This window comes from Corvus brachyrhynchos, unplaced genomic scaffold (assembly GCF_000691975.1).
Source record: "Corvus brachyrhynchos isolate BGI_N302 unplaced genomic scaffold, ASM69197v1 scaffold53, whole genome shotgun sequence".
NCBI lineage: Eukaryota > Metazoa > Chordata > Aves > Passeriformes > Corvidae > Corvus > Corvus brachyrhynchos.
In genome coordinates this window covers 493,644-513,115 of record NW_008237681.1, presented here as the reverse complement: position 1 = coordinate 513,115, position 19,472 = coordinate 493,644, and the positions used below count along the sequence as shown (strand labels likewise).

The 19,472-nt window shown below is 42.4% G+C and overlaps 1 protein-coding gene across 1 annotated transcript in view; it reads left to right on the top strand.

The window, feature by feature from the left end:
* Nucleotides 1–5,546: 5,546 nt before the first annotated feature.
* TGFBR2 (transforming growth factor beta receptor 2) overlaps nucleotides 5,547–19,472 on the top strand; it is a 33,090-nt gene continuing 19,164 nt past the window's right edge. Inside the window, exons 1-2 of the mRNA XM_017732081.1 lie at nucleotides 5,547–5,745; nucleotides 7,375–7,565. Coding sequence (XP_017587570.1) covers nucleotides 5,621–5,745; nucleotides 7,375–7,565 — 316 coding nt within the window. The 5' untranslated portion in view covers nucleotides 5,547–5,620. The remainder of the gene's footprint in view (nucleotides 5,746–7,374; nucleotides 7,566–19,472) is intronic.

Sequence of the window (19,472 nt, the reverse complement as noted above, 5' to 3'; positions counted from 1 at the left end):
CTGCTACTGTGCTTTCCAAACACAGATATATGATGTCATGGAGCTATGCTTTGTGGGAGAACAAGGACAATCTGCTTCAAGGCTCTCTGATAAAGGCATTGTCCTCCTGGCAGATTTCCGTGATACAGGGGAGTGAAATCTTAAAGTCTCTCTCATCAGGTGGAATTATTTCACATCAGCTGAGTAGTAGTTGAGTTCTCATCCCAATGTCTCTCTCAGCATTTTTGTGTTCGGGGGTGGGATCTGCTTGCTATTTTATAAGTATACATGTGCCAGAGACACTGGATGAGAGAACAGAAGTGCATGACAGGATTTTACGAGATAGGAGTAAGAGAAACTGGCTGCTGTTTCTGAAATGCATCGTAAGGCATAAAAAGTTTTCCAGTGTAGATATTTCCGAAAAAGACAGCATGTTGGTTTGGGCTTTATTTAATGTTGTTAGCTTGTGAGAATTCTGTAATGATATTAAAAAATAAGGGAAAAGTAAACTACAACCTTAGGCCTCAATAGAAGTTACATATCTACAAAAAACAGGTGCAAAGCAAACTTCAAGGCAAGTCAATATAATTTGGGTGAGGTGACCTGTTTATGGTGTCCCAAGAAATCATAAATAAAGATGTGAACCATAGAAGAGAAGCATTGTCCTGTAAGCCTGGTTCCACCAGAATCCGTGGAGTGGACATTTCTAATGTGACTGCTCTAGTGTCTCTTCCATAGTGTCCAGCCCACGTGTTGGCTTGCTCGTTCCATGCATTTTAAACACGGTGGCTGATCTCTGCTGAACTGGTTGGCTGACAGCTTTATAGCCAAGAAACCGCAGTCTTTTATTTGGAGCCCTCTCCATGGACAAAGAAGCAAGGAAAGCTAGAATTAGGCTTCCTGTAGAAGTCAAAATAAGAAAACTAACATTAGAGAGTGGATGGCAAATTCAAATTTTAGGAGACAAGCACACATTTATGGATGGCTTCATTAACCTGTGCAAATCTTTGATTTCTCTGTTGACTTTTTCATTACTTTTTCATTATATCCACTTTTTTTTTTTTTAATGCAAAATCAGAGGTTGCTTCTGTCCACAATGTTCAAGTGACTTTAGCTGTCTTAACAGGGGAAAATCTTGAGCAGTTGGCTACTGTGGTATGAACTGTGCAGCAGAATAGTCATGAACATTTAAGTAACTACATGTTACTTAAACATGAACATTTAAGTAACTACAAGAAGAGTAGCAATCTTGCTGGTCCAGAACCACTTGCGGGTTGTAGGTCCCTCAGGTAATGAGTGAATACACATTCCTGGGGAAGAATCCTACCAATTTGTCATTCTCCAGGTAGGACTTTGTTGAGTAAAGTTAGTTGGGAGTTCATGTGACCTGGAAGAAGACCCATCTTTTCAGGATTTCTAAGTCCTCAGAGTTTAGTAGCAGGCTGTGATCAAAGGGTGATGTCGAAGTTCATCTCTAACTCCAGACTTCCTCTCAGGCCATTTGCAGAGTGTGGTTTCAGCATCAGATAGAAAAAGTCACACTGGCTTCATTTTGGAACTAGATGGGTTATCACAGTGGTCAAGGCCAATGAGGAATAACAAACAACACACCAACACCTGCTGGAGCATTATGACAGTCTTAGGGAAAGTAAGCTGCAGTCTCACTTTAAATCAAATATTGAAGCATGGAATAAAATTTGTCCACCTGGGCAGTTTATACAGTACTTTGAACTGCCAGAGGCATGAATAGAGGGCCACTGATCTGTGAGCCTCTGTTAGAAGAATTTCAGGGGGAAAATACAAGTGTAGTCAGTTCTGGAAGTCCGAGAACCCCATTAGCTTTTGACAGTAATTAAATCTGATAAGAAATTACCTGACCCTAGCTGCCCAACCTTTTGGTAGTGTTGTTAGTGATTAAACTAATGCCTACCTTAGAAACTTAAGGTTCGTGACCTTGCAGGGGATTGCTGCTTTCCAGATGGGTTTGTTGTTGGTTTGTTTTTTTGTTTTTTTTTTTTTTTTTGTTTTCTCCAAGTAGTTTGGTTTGATGATCCCTCCTTGGAAGAGGTCCAAACATATTGTCATCCATTTGTTCCAGTGGGTGAGCCTTGGCAGAACCTGGCACAGCCAGCGATGGCATAGGAACCAAACCCTTTCTCTCAACAAATACATTGTGCTTGAAACAGTTTACCTAAGGACCCACCTTCACGTGGCTTTGGGCTCCAGTGCTGTAGGCACTGGAGGGAACTGCGTCATGTTTATGGCAGAGGCATCCGTCGTGCCACAGCTGCCATGTGAGCTCAGAGCTGAAAGCAGCAGAGATGCAGCTGAAGTCTTTGCAGATTGAGCAGCAGATGTCTTTCCTCTGTGCTCAGTTGTGAGATGTTTGGCACCCTGCCTCAGGTTTCCTGTGTAAATTTGGGTGAGTCACTTCACCTCTCCCATAGTATTTGTCTCTGTTTTTCTTCCAGGCTTTTAGGACCATAGATTGTTTCTTTCTGGGTAGAGGGACAGTCCCTCACTATCAGGTTTCGTTCATTACTGCAACCTAGATAAGTTGTTATAGCTATTAGTTTCTTTTCCAGAAGAGATGTACAGTTTACTATAATGAAGATTATGTTAACACATATTTCATAGAACACTACATTCAAGACCTTTTGAGTTCCTACTACACCTGCCTCAATGAGACTGTTCCTCTGCATGGCTGCTGCGAGTTGTTGCAACACATATAATTAAGAACAAGAAATGTTTACCTGGGACTTAAAATTCTGCCAGCATTCTCCACCCATTTAAGTGCTCCCAGTGTTGTAAATGGAGTGACACACTTCCCTTGGAAGAGAGAAGGGCAATGTTTATTTTAACAAAGTTTGACAGTAAAAGTGACAGTGCTTTAACAAGCTTTGATGGCAAGGTACTCTTGATTATTTACTGCATAGAGGACAAGGTGGGATAAAAGTCAGAGACACCCTCATGTTGAGTCACGGGGTTCAGAAAGGACCCCCTCGCATTCTAAACCCCTTTTTCAGGGGGTTTCCAGCTGTGTCTGGATCCACACCTAGTTCCAGGCTAGGAACTTAGGTCTAAAGGATTATATGTGCACAATCATTCCTTTATCTCACTTAGCTTTCAAAGTTTCAGCATGCTTCTTCCCAGTTCACTTACTGAGTATTTGATGCAATAAGGATTCTCTCAGCCTTGAGGAGTAACCTCAAGAGGCATTCCTGTTCAAGGGGAGATCCTGGCATGCAGCCCACTACCGTGCAGGAGAGCTTAGCAGACCCTGGGCTGTTCTCTGTTCATGGAGTAAGATGATTGACTTGCAGTAATATTTGCATGCCAGCTGTATTTTGGTTGGCGCATGCTCAACTAACCCTCAGCTGTTGAGTAAGTTTTATGGTCTTCAGCTATTGTGTTGTTATCTGTCTTCCCAGAGTCCAGTTTTAAGCCAGGTGCAGCCCTCACAACCAGCACTGTTGGCTCTTGCTTAAGCCAAAAGCAGGGGGGAGCACACTGCCACACCCAGTGAGCTCATCCTAACCAGCCCCTCTGTGTAGCATCTTCTTCTATACCGTAAAACCGCTGGAAGTTTTGCCACTGATTACAGTGGTCAGTACCAGAGCATGCTAGTGGTGAGAAGGATGTGTGGTTTGGATGAAGAGGGAAGACTTTTCTCTCAGTCCCTCACAATGGTTCAGAAATCCATTGAAAATGTTAGCAAGAGGCCCTTTTATTTCCTCCTGGAAAAATCATGTATATTTATTTCCCATAATAAAATAAGCTAATGGTAGTAAAGAGTGAAGTTCTAGAAGGAAAAAATTGATTTCTCAGCTAATTGAGTAGAGAGGGGGAAATTACAAATCCCTGGTTGCCTGTTACGGGTTGACTAGCAACATTTGGCCACAGAAAGCAGTATGAACACAGTTTTAACACACAGGTGGCTACAAGAGAAGGGCTGTGCTGCATGTTGTCCTGGGGTGATGTTATGAAGCCGCTTTATTCCTTAACCATCCGCTCAATGCCCAAGGACGCTGTGCCGCTAAGATGGACCCGGGGCCGGGGCTGGAGCCAGGGGCTGGAGGGGGCAGTTGAACGGTTCAGCCCAACAGCTCCAGGGGCTCGGGAGGGAGCGCGCCGGGAGCGCTGTGCTGCTTTTTGGTTTCCTTTGTGTTCTGGCTAGCTGGAAAAAGTTCAGTTGGTTTCTTTTCTTGTTCTTTTTTCCCTTTCCTTCCCCTTGCCTCACTGCCTCCCTTCCCTCCTCGCCGGTCCAGGGAGCCTGCAGGGGCGGCCCCAGTGGGCCCACGGGGTGGCCCCAGCTAGCCCCTCTCTGGGAATTTGTTGTATTTTGAGGGGGGTTTTCTATCCTGTTCTGCCCTGTTTTGTTCGTGTGTTAATAAACAGTTTGGTTTCTTTTTCCCACTTTCACTCCTTGTGACCCATTTGTCTCATTGATGGAGGAAAAGGGGAGGAACACTCATTCCGGAGTGTTTCCTCCTAAAGTTTTGTCTCAAAAACCAAGACACATGTAAGCCCAGTATCTCCTCAAAGCGGTTCGACCTACTTTTCCAATTACATTGCAAAGTGAGTCAGACTGAAACCATTGTTGATTGTCTGCTCCACTTCAGATAGTTGCATGTTCGTTTCAGCTTTAGAAAGAAGTTTGTGTCAGCGTTTTCTGTTCCTTGTAGTTGCACTGGCTTTTCAAAAGTATTTGAGCTAAGAGTATGTTTCCTGAAGTTCAAACACTGGCACAAAAAATATCTTTTTCCTTACTACTGCCACACTGAAGCAGATGGTGAGTACTAAGACTCTGAATCAGTAAGCATGTAATGATTCAATTTCTGGGTGCAGAAAAGTAGCTGTTGGGTCAAAGCAGACATCTACAAGACAGGCTGTCATTGCAAGTTAGTTTGAGTTCAAGTCCCCTGGAATTAACCCAGTAACACTCCTGTAGTAGATCACATGAGCTGCACAGATGCCCTGTTGCATTTCTAGCTCAAGTTTCACCCACAACCTCTGGCAGACCATCTACCTTAAGCTGAAAGTCTGTTCCAGCTCTGTGTTATGTGTGAACAGTAATCAGATTAGGGATGACACCTAGGTTAGGCCTCAGGTTAGTAAAGACAAAATTGCAAAATTCGTCCTGATCCCTGTCATAATAATGTCACACAGCTAATTGTGCATTCTCACTATGGAACCCACAGCTACTTTGGCACACAGACCATGATGCAATTGTTATGCATGGGGGACAGATACGCTGCCTGTGAGTAATGCCAACGGGTGAGTGCAGAGGAGTTATTTCAGTGCAAACTGGTCTTGGAAAATGTTTGATTCTGCAAACTACAAAGCAACTTGCTCCCTCTGAAGTCAATAGAAGTTCATTTTGCTTTTCAAATTCACTTTGATTAACGTGGTCTTGACACCGTGGCACTTACCTTGTTGTAAAGAAAATTGGTAGCTGTGAAAGATCAAAGATTTTCTAATTTAAGGTAGGAGGAAATGTTTGCTTCTGATGAAAACCTTATCTTCATAATAAGCAGTAATACAATCTGATAATCTACCATTACTGAATTTCCTTTTCTTTTTTTTTCCTTAAGCTGAATTTACATCACCTGTAGAGAGAAATAAGGAAAGTGGACTGAAAATGCCAAACCTATGCAAATTTTGTGATATTAAAGTAACAACCTGCTCAAACCAACATCAGTGCAAGAGCAACTGCAACATCACTTCTATCTGCGAGAAGAGTAGTGAAGTCTGTGTTGCCATATGGTAAGTTATTTCTTCTTGCAGCTGGGGACAGGAGCACACCCTCATTCATCATGGCTTAGTACTTTCCTCGATTGCTCTGATACTCAGAATGTCCCTGCTACCTCACCACGCTTTGCTCTCTCACTCCCAACTCATATCTGTGCACAGCATACCAAGAGTTGCTTGAGGTTAACAATTCTGATATGAAATGTTCTGGGGACTTTTTTTTTTCTTCTAAAACAGTTCTGTTCCAGCTTAAGCTGCTATTGGAAAAGAGGCATGGTCTTGGGCAAACCATTAAACTGTATCCACCCACAGCACTCAAGAGTAGAAACAGATTTGAGGCTCGAGAGGATTGTGGTGACAGTTGCTGAACAAAGACAATTCTCTCTCAGGTTTCAAGTGAACTAGATTATGTGGATTTATCACAAGAGGCTTATTGCCATGTATAGGTAGAAATACTTCCTCTTAATGGGAAAAAACTTCTGTGTAGGTAGAGACTTTGATATAGGCACGATGCCTTTTGTATAGCCTATGTCTAGGTTCAAAGAAATCAAGAGGTTATGAAAATTAGTTGTAATGCTTCTTTAGGATTTATTGGCTTTAAGCTTGTGTTCCAGTCTAAAAACTGAGGGTTTGCGCTTTCATAAATGGGAATCCAATCCTACCAAAGAAAGCCAGAAACACTGTTAATGAGTTAATAACTGGACTAAAGGAACAGAACTGAGTCCTTGCAGCATTGCTGCTGATTTACAGAGGGACATAACTAATTTGTGTGCTAAGGGATTAATTGTGTCCATTGACTTGGGACGTTCAGCGTAGTTGGAAGTAGGCACTTCAATTCAGGATCAGTCCAGTGTGCTGTTCCATATTTGTCCTGCGCTTCTTTAGTAAGTCATCAGTGTCTATTATCGCCATAAAAAGGGGCTGTTGTACAACTTAAGATACATTTTGGATTTTTCATGACCGTTTATCTAAAAGGCAAGAAAACTGTAAAGTGCTTTTTGCCTTCAAGACTTTTGTCAATGAAATTAAATCTGTGGACCAGGACAAAACACAGGAATATGGTCCAGATTATCCGCTGTAAATATTTCCCTGACTGTGAGGCATCTCTAGCTTGCATCAGTTTTTATGATTGGTATTTTGGTGGAGGATTTTTTGGTTGGTTGAGGTTTTTTATATACATAACTCCTTCAGTGCACAAACTGTGCTGATTGTAGGCTTCAAAAGCAAAATGAAAAGGCCAACTCACTAGAAATTCCTCAGATTTTGAGGAAATAATTCCGTTTTTGTCATAATTTCCCACAGATTTTTACTGTCTGCTCAGTGACCGCAAAAACCAAAAGTATGTTCTGAAGTTCACAGCAGTTCATTGAGCATTAGCTTTAATAATTCTAAGTGAGATTTCAGAGGCACTCTTCTGAGCTTAGCAGTAATGTGATATAGGAATAGCTGTGCCATTGTACAGATGTGAGGAGCCCAGATACTGCCAAATTTACCCCATTCAGGAAAGACAGAGAAGAAAATACGATGCTCTTTAAATACCATTTATATTCTCAAAAGAGGCAAATTTTGGGCAGGCGCAGTCCTGTCTGCTCCCTTTGTAAAATATTCCCTTTTTGATTTCAATTTTCTCCTTTTCATTTTTAGGAGACAGAATGATGAAAATATGACATTAGAAACAATATGCCATGATCCCCAGAAAACACTGTATGGTCACATTTTGGATGACTATAAATCGGAGCAGTGTTTGATGAGAGAAAAGAAGGATGATGGGGGATTGATGTTCATGTGTTCCTGCACAGGTGAAGAATGCAATGATATGCTCATTTTTACATCAGGTAGGTTTAATAATTTACCTTGAATTCCTACATTCCTTGCATATAATATTAACTGTATTATACCAATGTACTTTGGAACTGCATTTTGTGGGGGAGAACTTCTAGTGGCAGGTGCTCTTTTGGTCTTTTATGAATCTTGCAAAGTCTCAACCTTTCTTTTCTGTGTCTGAGGGTACTTCTTCCTGCCAGGCTGTCCTCATTTTGAAGTAAGTCTAATATTCAGCTCAAGACACTGCACTTAAAAGCTGATGGAAGATGAAAGCAAGATGCTCACAGTTGTTCTGTTGATACACCAAAATGCAACACATGTTAATTACATTACAAAATCTAAACTAAAGGCAAATGCCATATTTAAGGTCCTACCTCCTCTAAAAGGCTGTATTGCCACAGCATGTTATCTACATATACAGATGTTACTGGTAATGTGATAGGATGTAAATTTAAAGTCAGCTTCCCTGGTGTAAGTGACCATCTGTACCTCTCTTGTGGCGGGTGTGAAGTAGCTAGGTTCGTTCTCTGGGACATTTGTTCCCTCGCACCTACTACGGCACAAGGAAGCGTATGTGAGTTCACAAACCAGGGAAATGTGAGTACAGACCAAACCGCAAGTGCATAACCCATCCCCATTCTACTTCATGAACGCTAATATAGGCCACTGCAGACACAGTGAAGGCAGTACGGATGTGTGCAGTGCTGGTGGACCTCATGCTGCACACACAGATGTGCATGGTGCAGGCACCCCTCGTGCTTTATTTTCTCCTACCAGCTGTGATTCTTTCACTGCGACCAAGTCAGGTCTCTGAGGCAAGTGTGAGGCCTCCTATGCAGAACTCTGTGTACACACACTTCTGAAGGAGTGTGGCCCACCACACCCATCCTCATCCCCCCTAAGTTCCTCAGATATAATTAAGTCCTTGTTACCTGAGATAACGACAGGTTGGGCTGTTGTTTCCACTCCTGGGAAACATGGTGTGTGACTGCGCTGAGGGGGACAGCTATGTGAGTGACTTGTAGCTGTCACTTCCTAGCTTCCACGAAGGCTAACTAGTTTAGGTCACAAAACCACACCAAATTAGCCAAGAGCAAGCTAGCAAGTCTTTGCTTCCCTGAGCCCAGGCTATCCATATCTGGTGCCACCCCTCATCCCCATCTTCCTCATCCCCTCCCCAAGGTTGATTCGAAGCCAGACAACCTGACTGCTGATCCATGGTTGTGTGACCAACCCTTACTTGGGTGTTCTTTAAAGGATTTTGAGTATATACTGGTATTGATATGAGCACAGATGGTAGACCCAGGACCTAATTCTAACTGATTGCCTTGATTTTATTGAAGAGAATGTGTTCCCAGAGAAGAGATCTTACTCTGTGTCAGCTGTCTAGTGATTTTGTACAACATGAACCACACCCTTGTGGATTTTGGCTACTTTGTTGTGAGTTAGCTACGTTATAGCTGTTTTTCCTGGAGCTGTGTAGCTGAACACAGTCACTGATAAATGTGTCTTTGGTGGGTATGGTTAGGAAAACCGTTCTAGAAATTCAACACAAGTGCCTTCATTCCTATCAACTCTGCAGCCCACTCACACTTCCAGATCAACCTAAAAGGAGTAGTAGAAATTTAAACCCAGTCTTTTTACCCTAATTCCTTTCACTCTTCCAAGTGGAACTTTTCCTTCTATGTCATGTGCTGTAAGCGCTCGAGGTGACTCATGAAAACCATGTGCTACTTTTATATGTATTAAGTGAATAACTACAGATAAAAATTAAAGTAATGTAAAACTTCACTTTATAACATTTCCAGTTCATTCACAAACACAGGCATTAACTCCAGTCGGGAGCAGGGAGAATTGAGGCTTTGTCATTCCTTTTATATTGTTGTGGATTAGTGTTTCTTTTAAATGAAAACAGCCCCTTTGGGTTGCTTGCCTGGTTAGCCATGGCAGGAAGACAAACGATTTTTACAGTATCAGACATGCGGTTTCCTGTCTGTGTTTAACTTTGAGCAGAACATCACAGCCAGCTGGTCCATGGCTCCTCCAGACAACTAGATAATAGCCTGTAATAATTTTGCCTTTGGAATGACTGTCATCCAGATCTATTCTGTACATTGTTCTTGCAGGGGTTTTTTCACTACGTTTCTTGTACACCAGAGCAAGAATTTTTGCAGTGGTTTTGCACATTCTGTAGTTTTAGAGAGCAAGACAAGAGCTACTCTAAAAAAGCCTGATCAAACAGTGATTTTAGTCATTTACTAGCAGAAACTGAGATAAAAAAGATTGCAATTTGTCACCCGTGAATTGCAGAATTTCCTTTCAAGCTGCTGCTATAAACGACTACTGTTATACCTCTTCTTCCTGTATGCACACTTAAGACAGATTTAGTTCGTTTCTGGTGTTTCTGGGGTAAGAAAGAAAATTGTGGGTAAGGCAACAAGTTCTAATTTCCACCAAAGGTTAGTCACCAAATTCCAGTGATTCACAGCTGAGCTGTTATTGCTTATGGAAGAATTGGTTTATAGCACTGTTGGCTTGCATAGGCCTTGACTGTGAAGGGCAAACTTCCTGACTCCATTTTTAGACACAAGCATCTAAAGGTTTTGCATATTGGAGGTGTTGTGACTCACCCAAGGGTGACTTCAGAAGTGTTTGAAGTACTTACATCAAAATCAAATGCCTGTTTATTGTATGGATTTTCATTTAAATTGCCAATCTGCAGGACACAGTCAGAAACATGCCTGAACATGCCTGTAGTTCTGCTGTGTCAGGGGGCTGACCCTGATTCAGATCCCTGGCATTTCAGGCCACAGGCACCTGGTGGAAAATACTGAGTGCAGAATTGCTCCAAACAATGTTCTGTAGTTCTTGGAGGAATAACATGCAGGAGACAGGTAACCATTGTAAATCTGACTACTCTGTGTTTATTTTTTAATCCCTCTCTTTTTGTGCCAAACAAAATTGTGGGTGACTGGCAAGCGGCTTACACCCCTGTGGTGGAAAAATGCTTCTCACAGCAAAACTCAATGCCAGTGTGTTGTAATTATTATTTATTCGAAAGTCTAATGTCGGTGTTACCAGAAGGCAAAGCCAGGGAGCAAAACCACTGGAAAAGATTAGCCAGAATCAGAGGTAAAAGGCCTTGGGTGACTAGAAGTTGCCTAGGTGGCAGACAGAGGCCTGGTCCTTCTGTCATGGAAAAAATGAGCGCAGGATTAGACTACCAGGGTTTTTTGCTCCCTGATGTCTGGTTGTGTCTGCTGGATCTTCTGCATCTTTACCTTCTTCTGCTTTGATCTGCTGTGATGAACTAGGTCTGTCTGTAGTTGTTTGCACAGTCCCAGTTCTCCCTTGATGCTTGTGCAGCTTTGTTCCTCAGCATTCCCTTCACCACAACATCTCTCAGCCATTAGCCAGTGCAAGCATGACAACTGCTTAACAAAGCTGGGTTTTATTAACAATCCCTGTAAACAATTCTTTGACTGAAGTCAAGCCTTATTTACCCTAAGGGACCAAGCAGGACTGTGCCCTTTCCAGCCCCACATCTGACCCGTTCTCTGTGGACCAAGATGACCAGGTACTCATTGTAGACAAGAAAATGGGATTCCTGCATGTTACTTAGTGCATGACCTACCTACCTGCTGTGCCATGCAACCCCTTTCTCTTATGCAGCTCATTCAGACACAGTCATTCAGCAATGTGCAAATGAGCAGTGGAGACTGCAAAGAAGAAAACAAATCATTTAAGTACTGTTGTCAGTATATATTCAGTTGTTATCCTGGGCATCAAATTCAAACCCAAGCAACATTGCAGAGAACTCAAAAATTGGAGCCAGGATTTTAACGCAGCTCTGTTTGGTTTATAGTTGTTTCATTCTAATAACTTACATGACGATAGTTTTTTTATCCTCACCTGTCTCTTGCCCTGCTATGCAGATCTCCATGCAGCTTGCAACCGAGGTGTCTGTGGGATTGTTCAGGTAGACTGTTTATTGCTCACCTACTGCAAGATGAAGTCATTCTTTTGGGCACTCTCACCACACCCAAATATGGGGGAAATCTTTAGCAGCAACTCTGAATCATCCACACAGTTGCCTTGGAATACCAAAATCTCAGTGATAGAGATGACTGACAACAAGAGGTCAGCAAGACAAGGTCAACAAGAGTTTATGAGAATAATGAAGCTAACTGGGGGGGGAAGTGTGTCAAGGGAGGGATGGTGTTGTGCTGCCTAAGAAACTTCACATTGATCATGGTTTTACAGAGTTGGCTAATTGAGAGTGTAAGAGACATACCTATTTGATTAATCAATTGTGACTGAGTCATTTGCCTGAACGAATTACACCCTATGGATTTGCAGTGCATCAAGGGCCGTGTTTGCTCGCTGTGTACGGTTGTTACCTGGGAGAGCAGCTGTTGCTCTGCTGCCTGAACCACCACAAGCATGCCTGTGTGATGCCTTGTCCCGTGCCCAGACTGCAGGAGATATGGATAATGTTTCAGAGTGTCCTTAACTTCATGTCTCTCATTTGTCTCTAACACGTTGTCCCTGTCTTTTCCTTTCTTTCTCTCCTCTTCCTCTTCTTACTAGAGTCAAAGCATTAATGCTTTTACTTGACTGCATAGGAGGATCTCAGACTTAAGAGCAGACTTAAAATCTGTGCACAAACAGTCACCAGTCCATAAATACTTACGTGGTGAGTTGTCCGGTGCTCAAGGAACACCAGAAGGGAGATGATTACAGCTGGACTGCTTCCAAGTGAATTTAAACAAAGGCTTTCATTAATCCCTTTTTCTGTTATCCAACTAACATGTTCAGAACGTAACTGTCTTCCAGCTGCCCCATAAAAGAGGTCAGTAACATTACATAACATTGCACAGAGCCTCTCACTGCTTGTATATTGGCTTTGTTCTCTATGTTTCCTCCTAGGTATTTTTGCAGGCACTAGAGTCCCACCCAGTGCCTGCAGCTGTGTGTAACCAAAGGAGAGGCTGTCTAATGCTGAACATCTGATTCACTTAATGGGATAGAAAGGAAATAGGATGAAAAGAGGCTAAAGAAGCCAAAATTTTGTTTTGCTCTGTATTATTGATATTGTTTTCTTCTTAGGAAAATAACCATGCTCAGTTACAGATTTGTGTAAAAACAAACTAGGCAGTGCTCTTCCAGTCTGGTTGGCATATTTGTTACAATTTGCATCACTTGAGAGCTTAATAAGTATGGGAATTTGTCCAACCTTTTATCAGGTTGTCATGGAAGAGACTTTAATAATTACAGACAGAAACAAACTGTAACTAACACTGGCAACATAATATTTTGGGAAAGGTTGGAGGGGTGAAACTCAGGCTGAGAATAAAAATAGTGGTTAATGTGTGGCATCTGTTGGAACATATTGAAACTGGAGAGATTGATTTGTTCCAGAAAACCACCAGCAAACAGCAGCAGACACCCAAGCTCTGTAACTGAGCCATGTATCACAGAAACTTAGTCACATCATGTAAAGTTAAAATATGTTGGCTTTCGTATTGCTGAGTAGGAAAGCTCAGCTACAAAAGTCAAAGTGTGTGAGAGATGCCATGTACACACAGTGAAGGGACCTATTAGAATGGGAGAGATAGGAAGGGAGTGCATTAGGGGGTGGAAGATTTTAAGCAAATGGGTGCTGTGCCAGCAAGCCAAGGAATTACACTTCTAGCCAGCAGTGAGGGAATAAAAACAGCAACAAACTATTTGTTCTGTCTTAGAGCTTAAGAGTTTCTTAAACCTCCTCGGTGCTGAATTGCATACTTGGCAATCAGTTTAAAAATGAAATTCTGCTTATAATAGATGAAATATCCATTAGGTCATTGCTGCCCAGCCTTTTTGCTGAAGGAAGCCACCCAGAGGCAATCAAGTTGCCTGCCTCCCACCCCTGTGACTAAGATGTAGCCATTCCCATCAGGTGACAGATGCACATGCATGACTCTTCCAGCATGTAACACATGTAACTGGGTCATGTAACTGGGGATTTTCCCTGGGCCTTACAGAGAAGTCTTGAGTCCTGATCCCCTGGGCGGTCATTTGCCAAGGGCAAAGCTGCTGGTCTACAGGGGAGAGCAGCCACAGGTCTTCAAAATTGCTCATACTTTTGCCTTACTACCTTTCAGGAGAAGAGATAAGTGGTGGCACTGGACAAGGACATGCATTAAGTGCTCTGTGGGCTGGGTCTGGTTTGTCAGCCATTTGTTGACTGGAGAGCTACATTTAGGCAGCCAAATACTCAAAAGAGCAAGTGAATGAGTTCCCACACCTTTAAGTGAACCCTTAGGGCACAAAGTGCTGGAACCTGCACCTGGGTCACAGCAACCCCATGCAATGCTGCAGGCTGAAGGAAGAGTGGCCAGAAACTGCCTGGAGGAAAAGGACCTAGGAGTGAAGGTCAACAGCAGCTCAACATAAGCCAGTAGTGAGAGCATATGGCCAAGAAGGCCCATGGCATCCTGACCTGTTTCAGAAAGAGTGGAGCCAGTATGACCAGTGCAGTGATCATCCCCCTGAACTTGGCACTGGTGAGAGCACATCCAATCCTGTGGGCCTCTCGCTACAAGAAGGACATTGAGGTGCTGGATTGTGTCCAGAGAAGGGCAGCAAAGCTGGGAAGGGGTCTGGAGCACAAGTCCTATGAAGAGTGTCTGAGGGAGTTGGGGTTGTCTAGCCAGGAGAAAAGGAGGTTAAGGGGGACCCTTTTTTGCTTTCTACAACTGCCTGAAAGGAGGTCGTAGCAAGGTGGGGGTCAGCCTCTTCCCCCAAGTAAGAGGCAATGAAACAAGAGGAAATGGCCTCAAGTTGTACAAGGGAAGTTTAGATTGGATAGCTGGGAAAATTTCTTCACCAAAAGGGTTGTTAAGCATTGGAACAGACTGCCCAAGAAAGTGGATGAATGACCATCCCTGGAGGTATTTAAAAGACCTGTAGATGTGGCACTTAGAGACATGGTTTAATGATGGACTTGGCAGTGCTGGGTTTACAGTTGGACTTGATGATCTTAGAGGTCTTCTCCAACATAAACAATTCCATGATTCTACAGCAGGTCTGGCAGACCTGCCAGCTACTGGAGGTAGTGCCTCTCCAGGAGAGAGATACTCTGGTATCTCCTTTTCAGACTAAAAGATGAAAACATACAGCTCAAGCACAACTTACTGGCCTTGACAGCTTTGGTTTACCTAGTCCAAAAAAGCTCTTGTCAAATACAGGAACTTGTTGAAGGAATTCAACCTTCAGGAAAGTCTGCAAGAAATTCCAGGTTTATTTTCCACTGGATAGTAAGATAGAGCCCACTCTGGTTTTAAAATCTAGTAATCTCTCTCTTCTGCTATGAGTTGGTTCAGCATAGAGCTCAGGGAGAGGTGGAACTGATCTCCTGTACAACAAAGCTATTAAATGGAAAAAAAAAAAATCATCTCCAGCAAGTATGAAAAATTAAAATGTTTCCAAGAAACTATCATGATAAAAAAATGCAGGTTAGTTTGAGGTGCGGAATTTGAATTTGTTCAGTACCAAGTATTTTGTGTCAGGATCAACTGTTTTCCTAAGGAAACACCCTCCACCCCCAGTAAAAAAGCTTCCCACCTCACATCTGTAAAGCCCCCAAAACAATGCCTGTAAAACTAGCAGGAGTTTTAAAAAGTTGGATACACTTTCAGACCAGTTTTGTCCTCAAGATTGTTTCAGGGAAAAGTATAGGAGTGTCAGAAGCAGAGTTTCTGTTTTGAAAATCAACATTTCCCACCAAACAATGTTCTGCTGGAGATTTTCAAGCCATTTTAATTCTAAAAAGGCCAAAATCAGGAAGGTATATGAGACATTGAGCTACAGAATTTCATTTCCACTTGAGGATTCTTCAGTAGAGATAAACTAAATTACCCCAAACAGCTGCTCAGGGTAAATTTCATTTCACTGGAAGTTAAGCATTTTATGGAGCTAGTTTTCATCCAGAAAGTACTAAAGAGATGGGCAGGCTTTTCCATATTTTGTTTCCTAGTGTCTTGCTCAGAAATTACTACACGTGCAAGGTTCAAACTCCCATTTTGTGAAAAGCTCTCTCTTGATTCAAACAGAGCAGGTCTTGAACTTGAAGCTCCCGTACCCCACCCATACTAGTCCGCTCACTGCTGGGATTCAGCACTCATATACATCTCCTGCCAAATTGCAACATTTGAACAGAAATTCTGTTCAAGCAAAAGCATTCAAAAAGTGTTGGTTTTCATTCCAGTGTGGAATTCAAATCAAACTTTGAAACCTCAGAATTTCTACAAAATGGAGTTTTCCTCCAGTCAGCTCAAAGGGCTGCTTTGTGTCTTGGGATCTTGCAAAATAACTAGATCACAGTTCTGTGGCTGGGACCATGGTTTGTGACTTCGTGTTTCTGGGAATTTTTAAGACACTGCACAAGTTTGCAATACATCAGTGTCGATATATGTAACTTGAGTTCTGCTAATATCAGATGTATTCTTTCCCTGCTGTGTGGCTTTGACTAGCAGTTGAATAGGCAGCAGCTTTAGAGCTCACAGGAGCAGCAGACAGCAAAGAAGTAGTTCTGTCAGTACTGGCTGGGCATTCTGCTGCCCTGCCATTCAAGTGTGTGTCCTCATTTCATTGCCATTGTTTTACTTGCTCTTTCCAAAGTTCAGTGACCCTAAAGTTGTATCAAAGGCATGCAGACCAACCTAAAAAATTTGCAGGGTCAACACAGAAAAAAAAACAGTGTTTCCATTTTCCTTGGCACCTGAGCCTTATTCCCTCAAGGCTTAGGTAGTGTTAAGGGTTATGCAGATGGTTTGTGCTTAGTTTAAACCGCATACAGGAAGCTTTCTTTTAGCTCAACTTCTCTATTGTTATGCTATATTAATAGGCTCTTTTGAAGCTTAAGAAAGGGCTGATCCACCCAAATAATAGTTCTGGGTGGGTAAAGTTATTTAGAAGCACGTTTGCAAAACATAAAAGGCTGTTTCATTTAACCATTTCCTTGCCTGCCTGTGCAGCCAGGTTTTGCTCATTCCACTGCTCAAAAAGAGGAAGCTGCACTCCCATTTTTTAAATTATGAGGCTTCAGTCATAGGTATTTATTTATAAGTGAACATATTTATTCTTAGATTCCTGTAGTCAAGCCATAAAATGTTGGCTAGCCACTATGCAAACATACAGCTGTGCTCTGAATTTTGATCCTGTCCTGATTTTGTACACAGATTTTGCAGAGAAGTACCCCATTCTTAGTTTGTGCTGGAATGGCTGATTTGATTCTGCTCATACCATCAGTCAAAATTAAAGGCAGTTCCAGAAGTGTCTTGCTCAGGACACATGTCAGTGCCACCAGCTCTTTGCTCTTGCTATCCCCTTTAACTCTCCTGTCTGGCAGCTTGGTCCCCTCCTAAGCTTAGAGTTCAGCCTTATCAGTCCTGACACTAGTTTTCCCAGATGTGTGCTCGTTCTTGCACTTCCCAAGCGTTGAGTGGGATTTGTCTAGTATTTTAAATACTGAGAATTAGCACAGCCTTTGTCCCTGCTGCTTTAGGTGGGGTTGTGCAGCTGTGTGCTTTTCACCCCTGCTTCTCTGCTTTCTCCAAGCGACCGTGCCAAAGCGGATGTGTCACTTTGCAGCAGGGCTGCAGGGTGATACAGTGCTCAGGGGGAAGTGGCCAAACTGCTCAGCTTCTGCTTTGATTAATTTTTTTTTGCATTCTTTTTCAAGTAACATTTGCAACATCGACAGTTTTTCCCTTCTACCCAGAAATTCCCCTGCACCACAAGCAGAGTTTTCTCTTGTGCAAAAAGAGGAAGAGCTGAAGGAGCTGTGAACTCTGCTGGAGAGTTCTCAGCTGTAGGGCAAAATAATACAGCCTGGTCTAGGACACTGTAGGAGTGATTGGAGATCCTCACACAGGTAGCCATAACAGTAAAGGAGCAGGGACTTTGGGTGAGTTTCTTCTCAGAGCTGAACATGCACCCAGCTACCTCCAACTGCTTGGACTCGGGGAGCTGTTTGAAAGACAACTAATAGACAGACATCTTGGGGCTTTTGTCGCTCATTTTGAAATACATCTGTTATTTCAAATATCTGGTCTACATATTGCAGCTCTGTGGCAAAGAAAAAGGACTTTAAAGGCCCTAAAGAAAGTTTTCATCTTTGTGAGCAAGTGTATCCTATGATACAGATGTCATGTTTCTCATTTCCTAGAGCAAAGTCCAAACTTCAAACCTGTTTTTCTGTGGTCAAGAAAAAACAAAAACAAACCAAAACCAGCAAAACAGAACCCCAAATGTGCAATAAAATTATTTTCTCTGATTGTTACAGGTCACAGTTGTGTCACATAGTTGTGACCTGCTTGCAGCCAAAACTCCAAAACAGCCGTCCCACAATGCAGTCAGTTCTCGTCTACCAGGGTGTTTCCCGAGTTCTTAATAGAGCAGATATTCTAAAAGCAAAGAATGCACATGGGAATAAGCAATGCAAATCTATTTACTGGCAGTGACATTTGACTTTCTAAATATATTCCTTCCGTAACGGCCATACAAACACAGCGGGCTTTTTTCCCTCTTCAGTATGTTGGAAAGCAAAAGAGTTGCCTTTAATCTGTGATGAACTTTTAGGTATTGTTTTGATTTAAAATTTAATAAGTTTGAAATTTACTAACATTTTGTTGTCAAGAGAAATCACTGGAGAATAAGGATTTGTGGTTTGCATAGGTCTGGAAGGAGGGATTGCCTCCTTTTGCGTGAATGTTCTTTTGCATAAATGAAGGAAATACATTCTTTGTAGGTAGTGCTAGTCCATGTCATTGACATGTGCTTGGCTGGGAATGACAGTGCTAGAAAGGCACTTCATCTTCCTTGAAACCCTATGAGAGAGGCTAGGATTTAATTACTTGCTTACATCTGGTTGATGGACCTTCCAAGCAGAGGAAGCACGTCCTGGTTCAGGATTCAAGCCTTTTCCAAATAAAAAGAATATACTTTTCAGATGTCCTATCACCTGCCTTTGAATAGCTGATGGCTCCTGCTGCTTGCCACCTGGGTTTACAAAGGAAAAGTGATTACAAGTGAAATTGGAGGGTCAGAGGTACTGCTTTGTTCTAATTGTAAACTTTTTACCCTTATTCCTTTTAGCATTGCTCACCTTTGTTTTGAGAGACACAGAGTAGGGAAAACAGAGGCTTGGGGCTAATGTAATTAGTGACAGCTTCCCTTCAGAGCTTATTAAACTTTTCCTTTTCATATTGACTTATTTGGCCTGAGGCACAGAGCCTGAGTCAATGACATGGCTGGAAGCATCCACCAGAGCATCGTGCTGCCAAGACAAGCAACTTGCTTAACTGGGATTGCAGCTTCAGTTGTTTTAGTCCATTCAGGTTAGGCTCCCAGGATTTCTTCCTAACAATCCCCTCCCTCATGCAAGGATGATACAGTACGTTTTATCTGACTCACAGGAAGAAGGAGACTGAGAGAGTAAATTTCCATGTGTTCAATCAAATCAGGTTCAGATAAACTCTGGCCCTCTGGTAATCTCGGAACAAAACTGTTCCCTTTTAAACTGGTTATCTTCCCTAAGAAATACTGAACTAGGAGGTAGTTTTTAGAGGTGACAGGGCAGCTCTCACCTCTAGGATAATAATCTGTACTCTTCCCAGAACACATCCCTATTCTAGAATAGGTCCCTGTTGCTCTTCTATTCCCTACATGTTCCACCTAAGAATATGTTGGTGTGTGCTCTGCACCAGGTATGGAGTTCGGAGTGAACATCTTCTTTACAGCAGAAAACCAGTGTACAGCCAGCAAGAAACATACAGAGGAAGTTTTCCAATACATAAATCCATGCAAAAGTATCTGGAGGGTGGTGCTGGTGACAATTCTGAGCAGGTGTTTGAATTTGTTTTAGCAACACT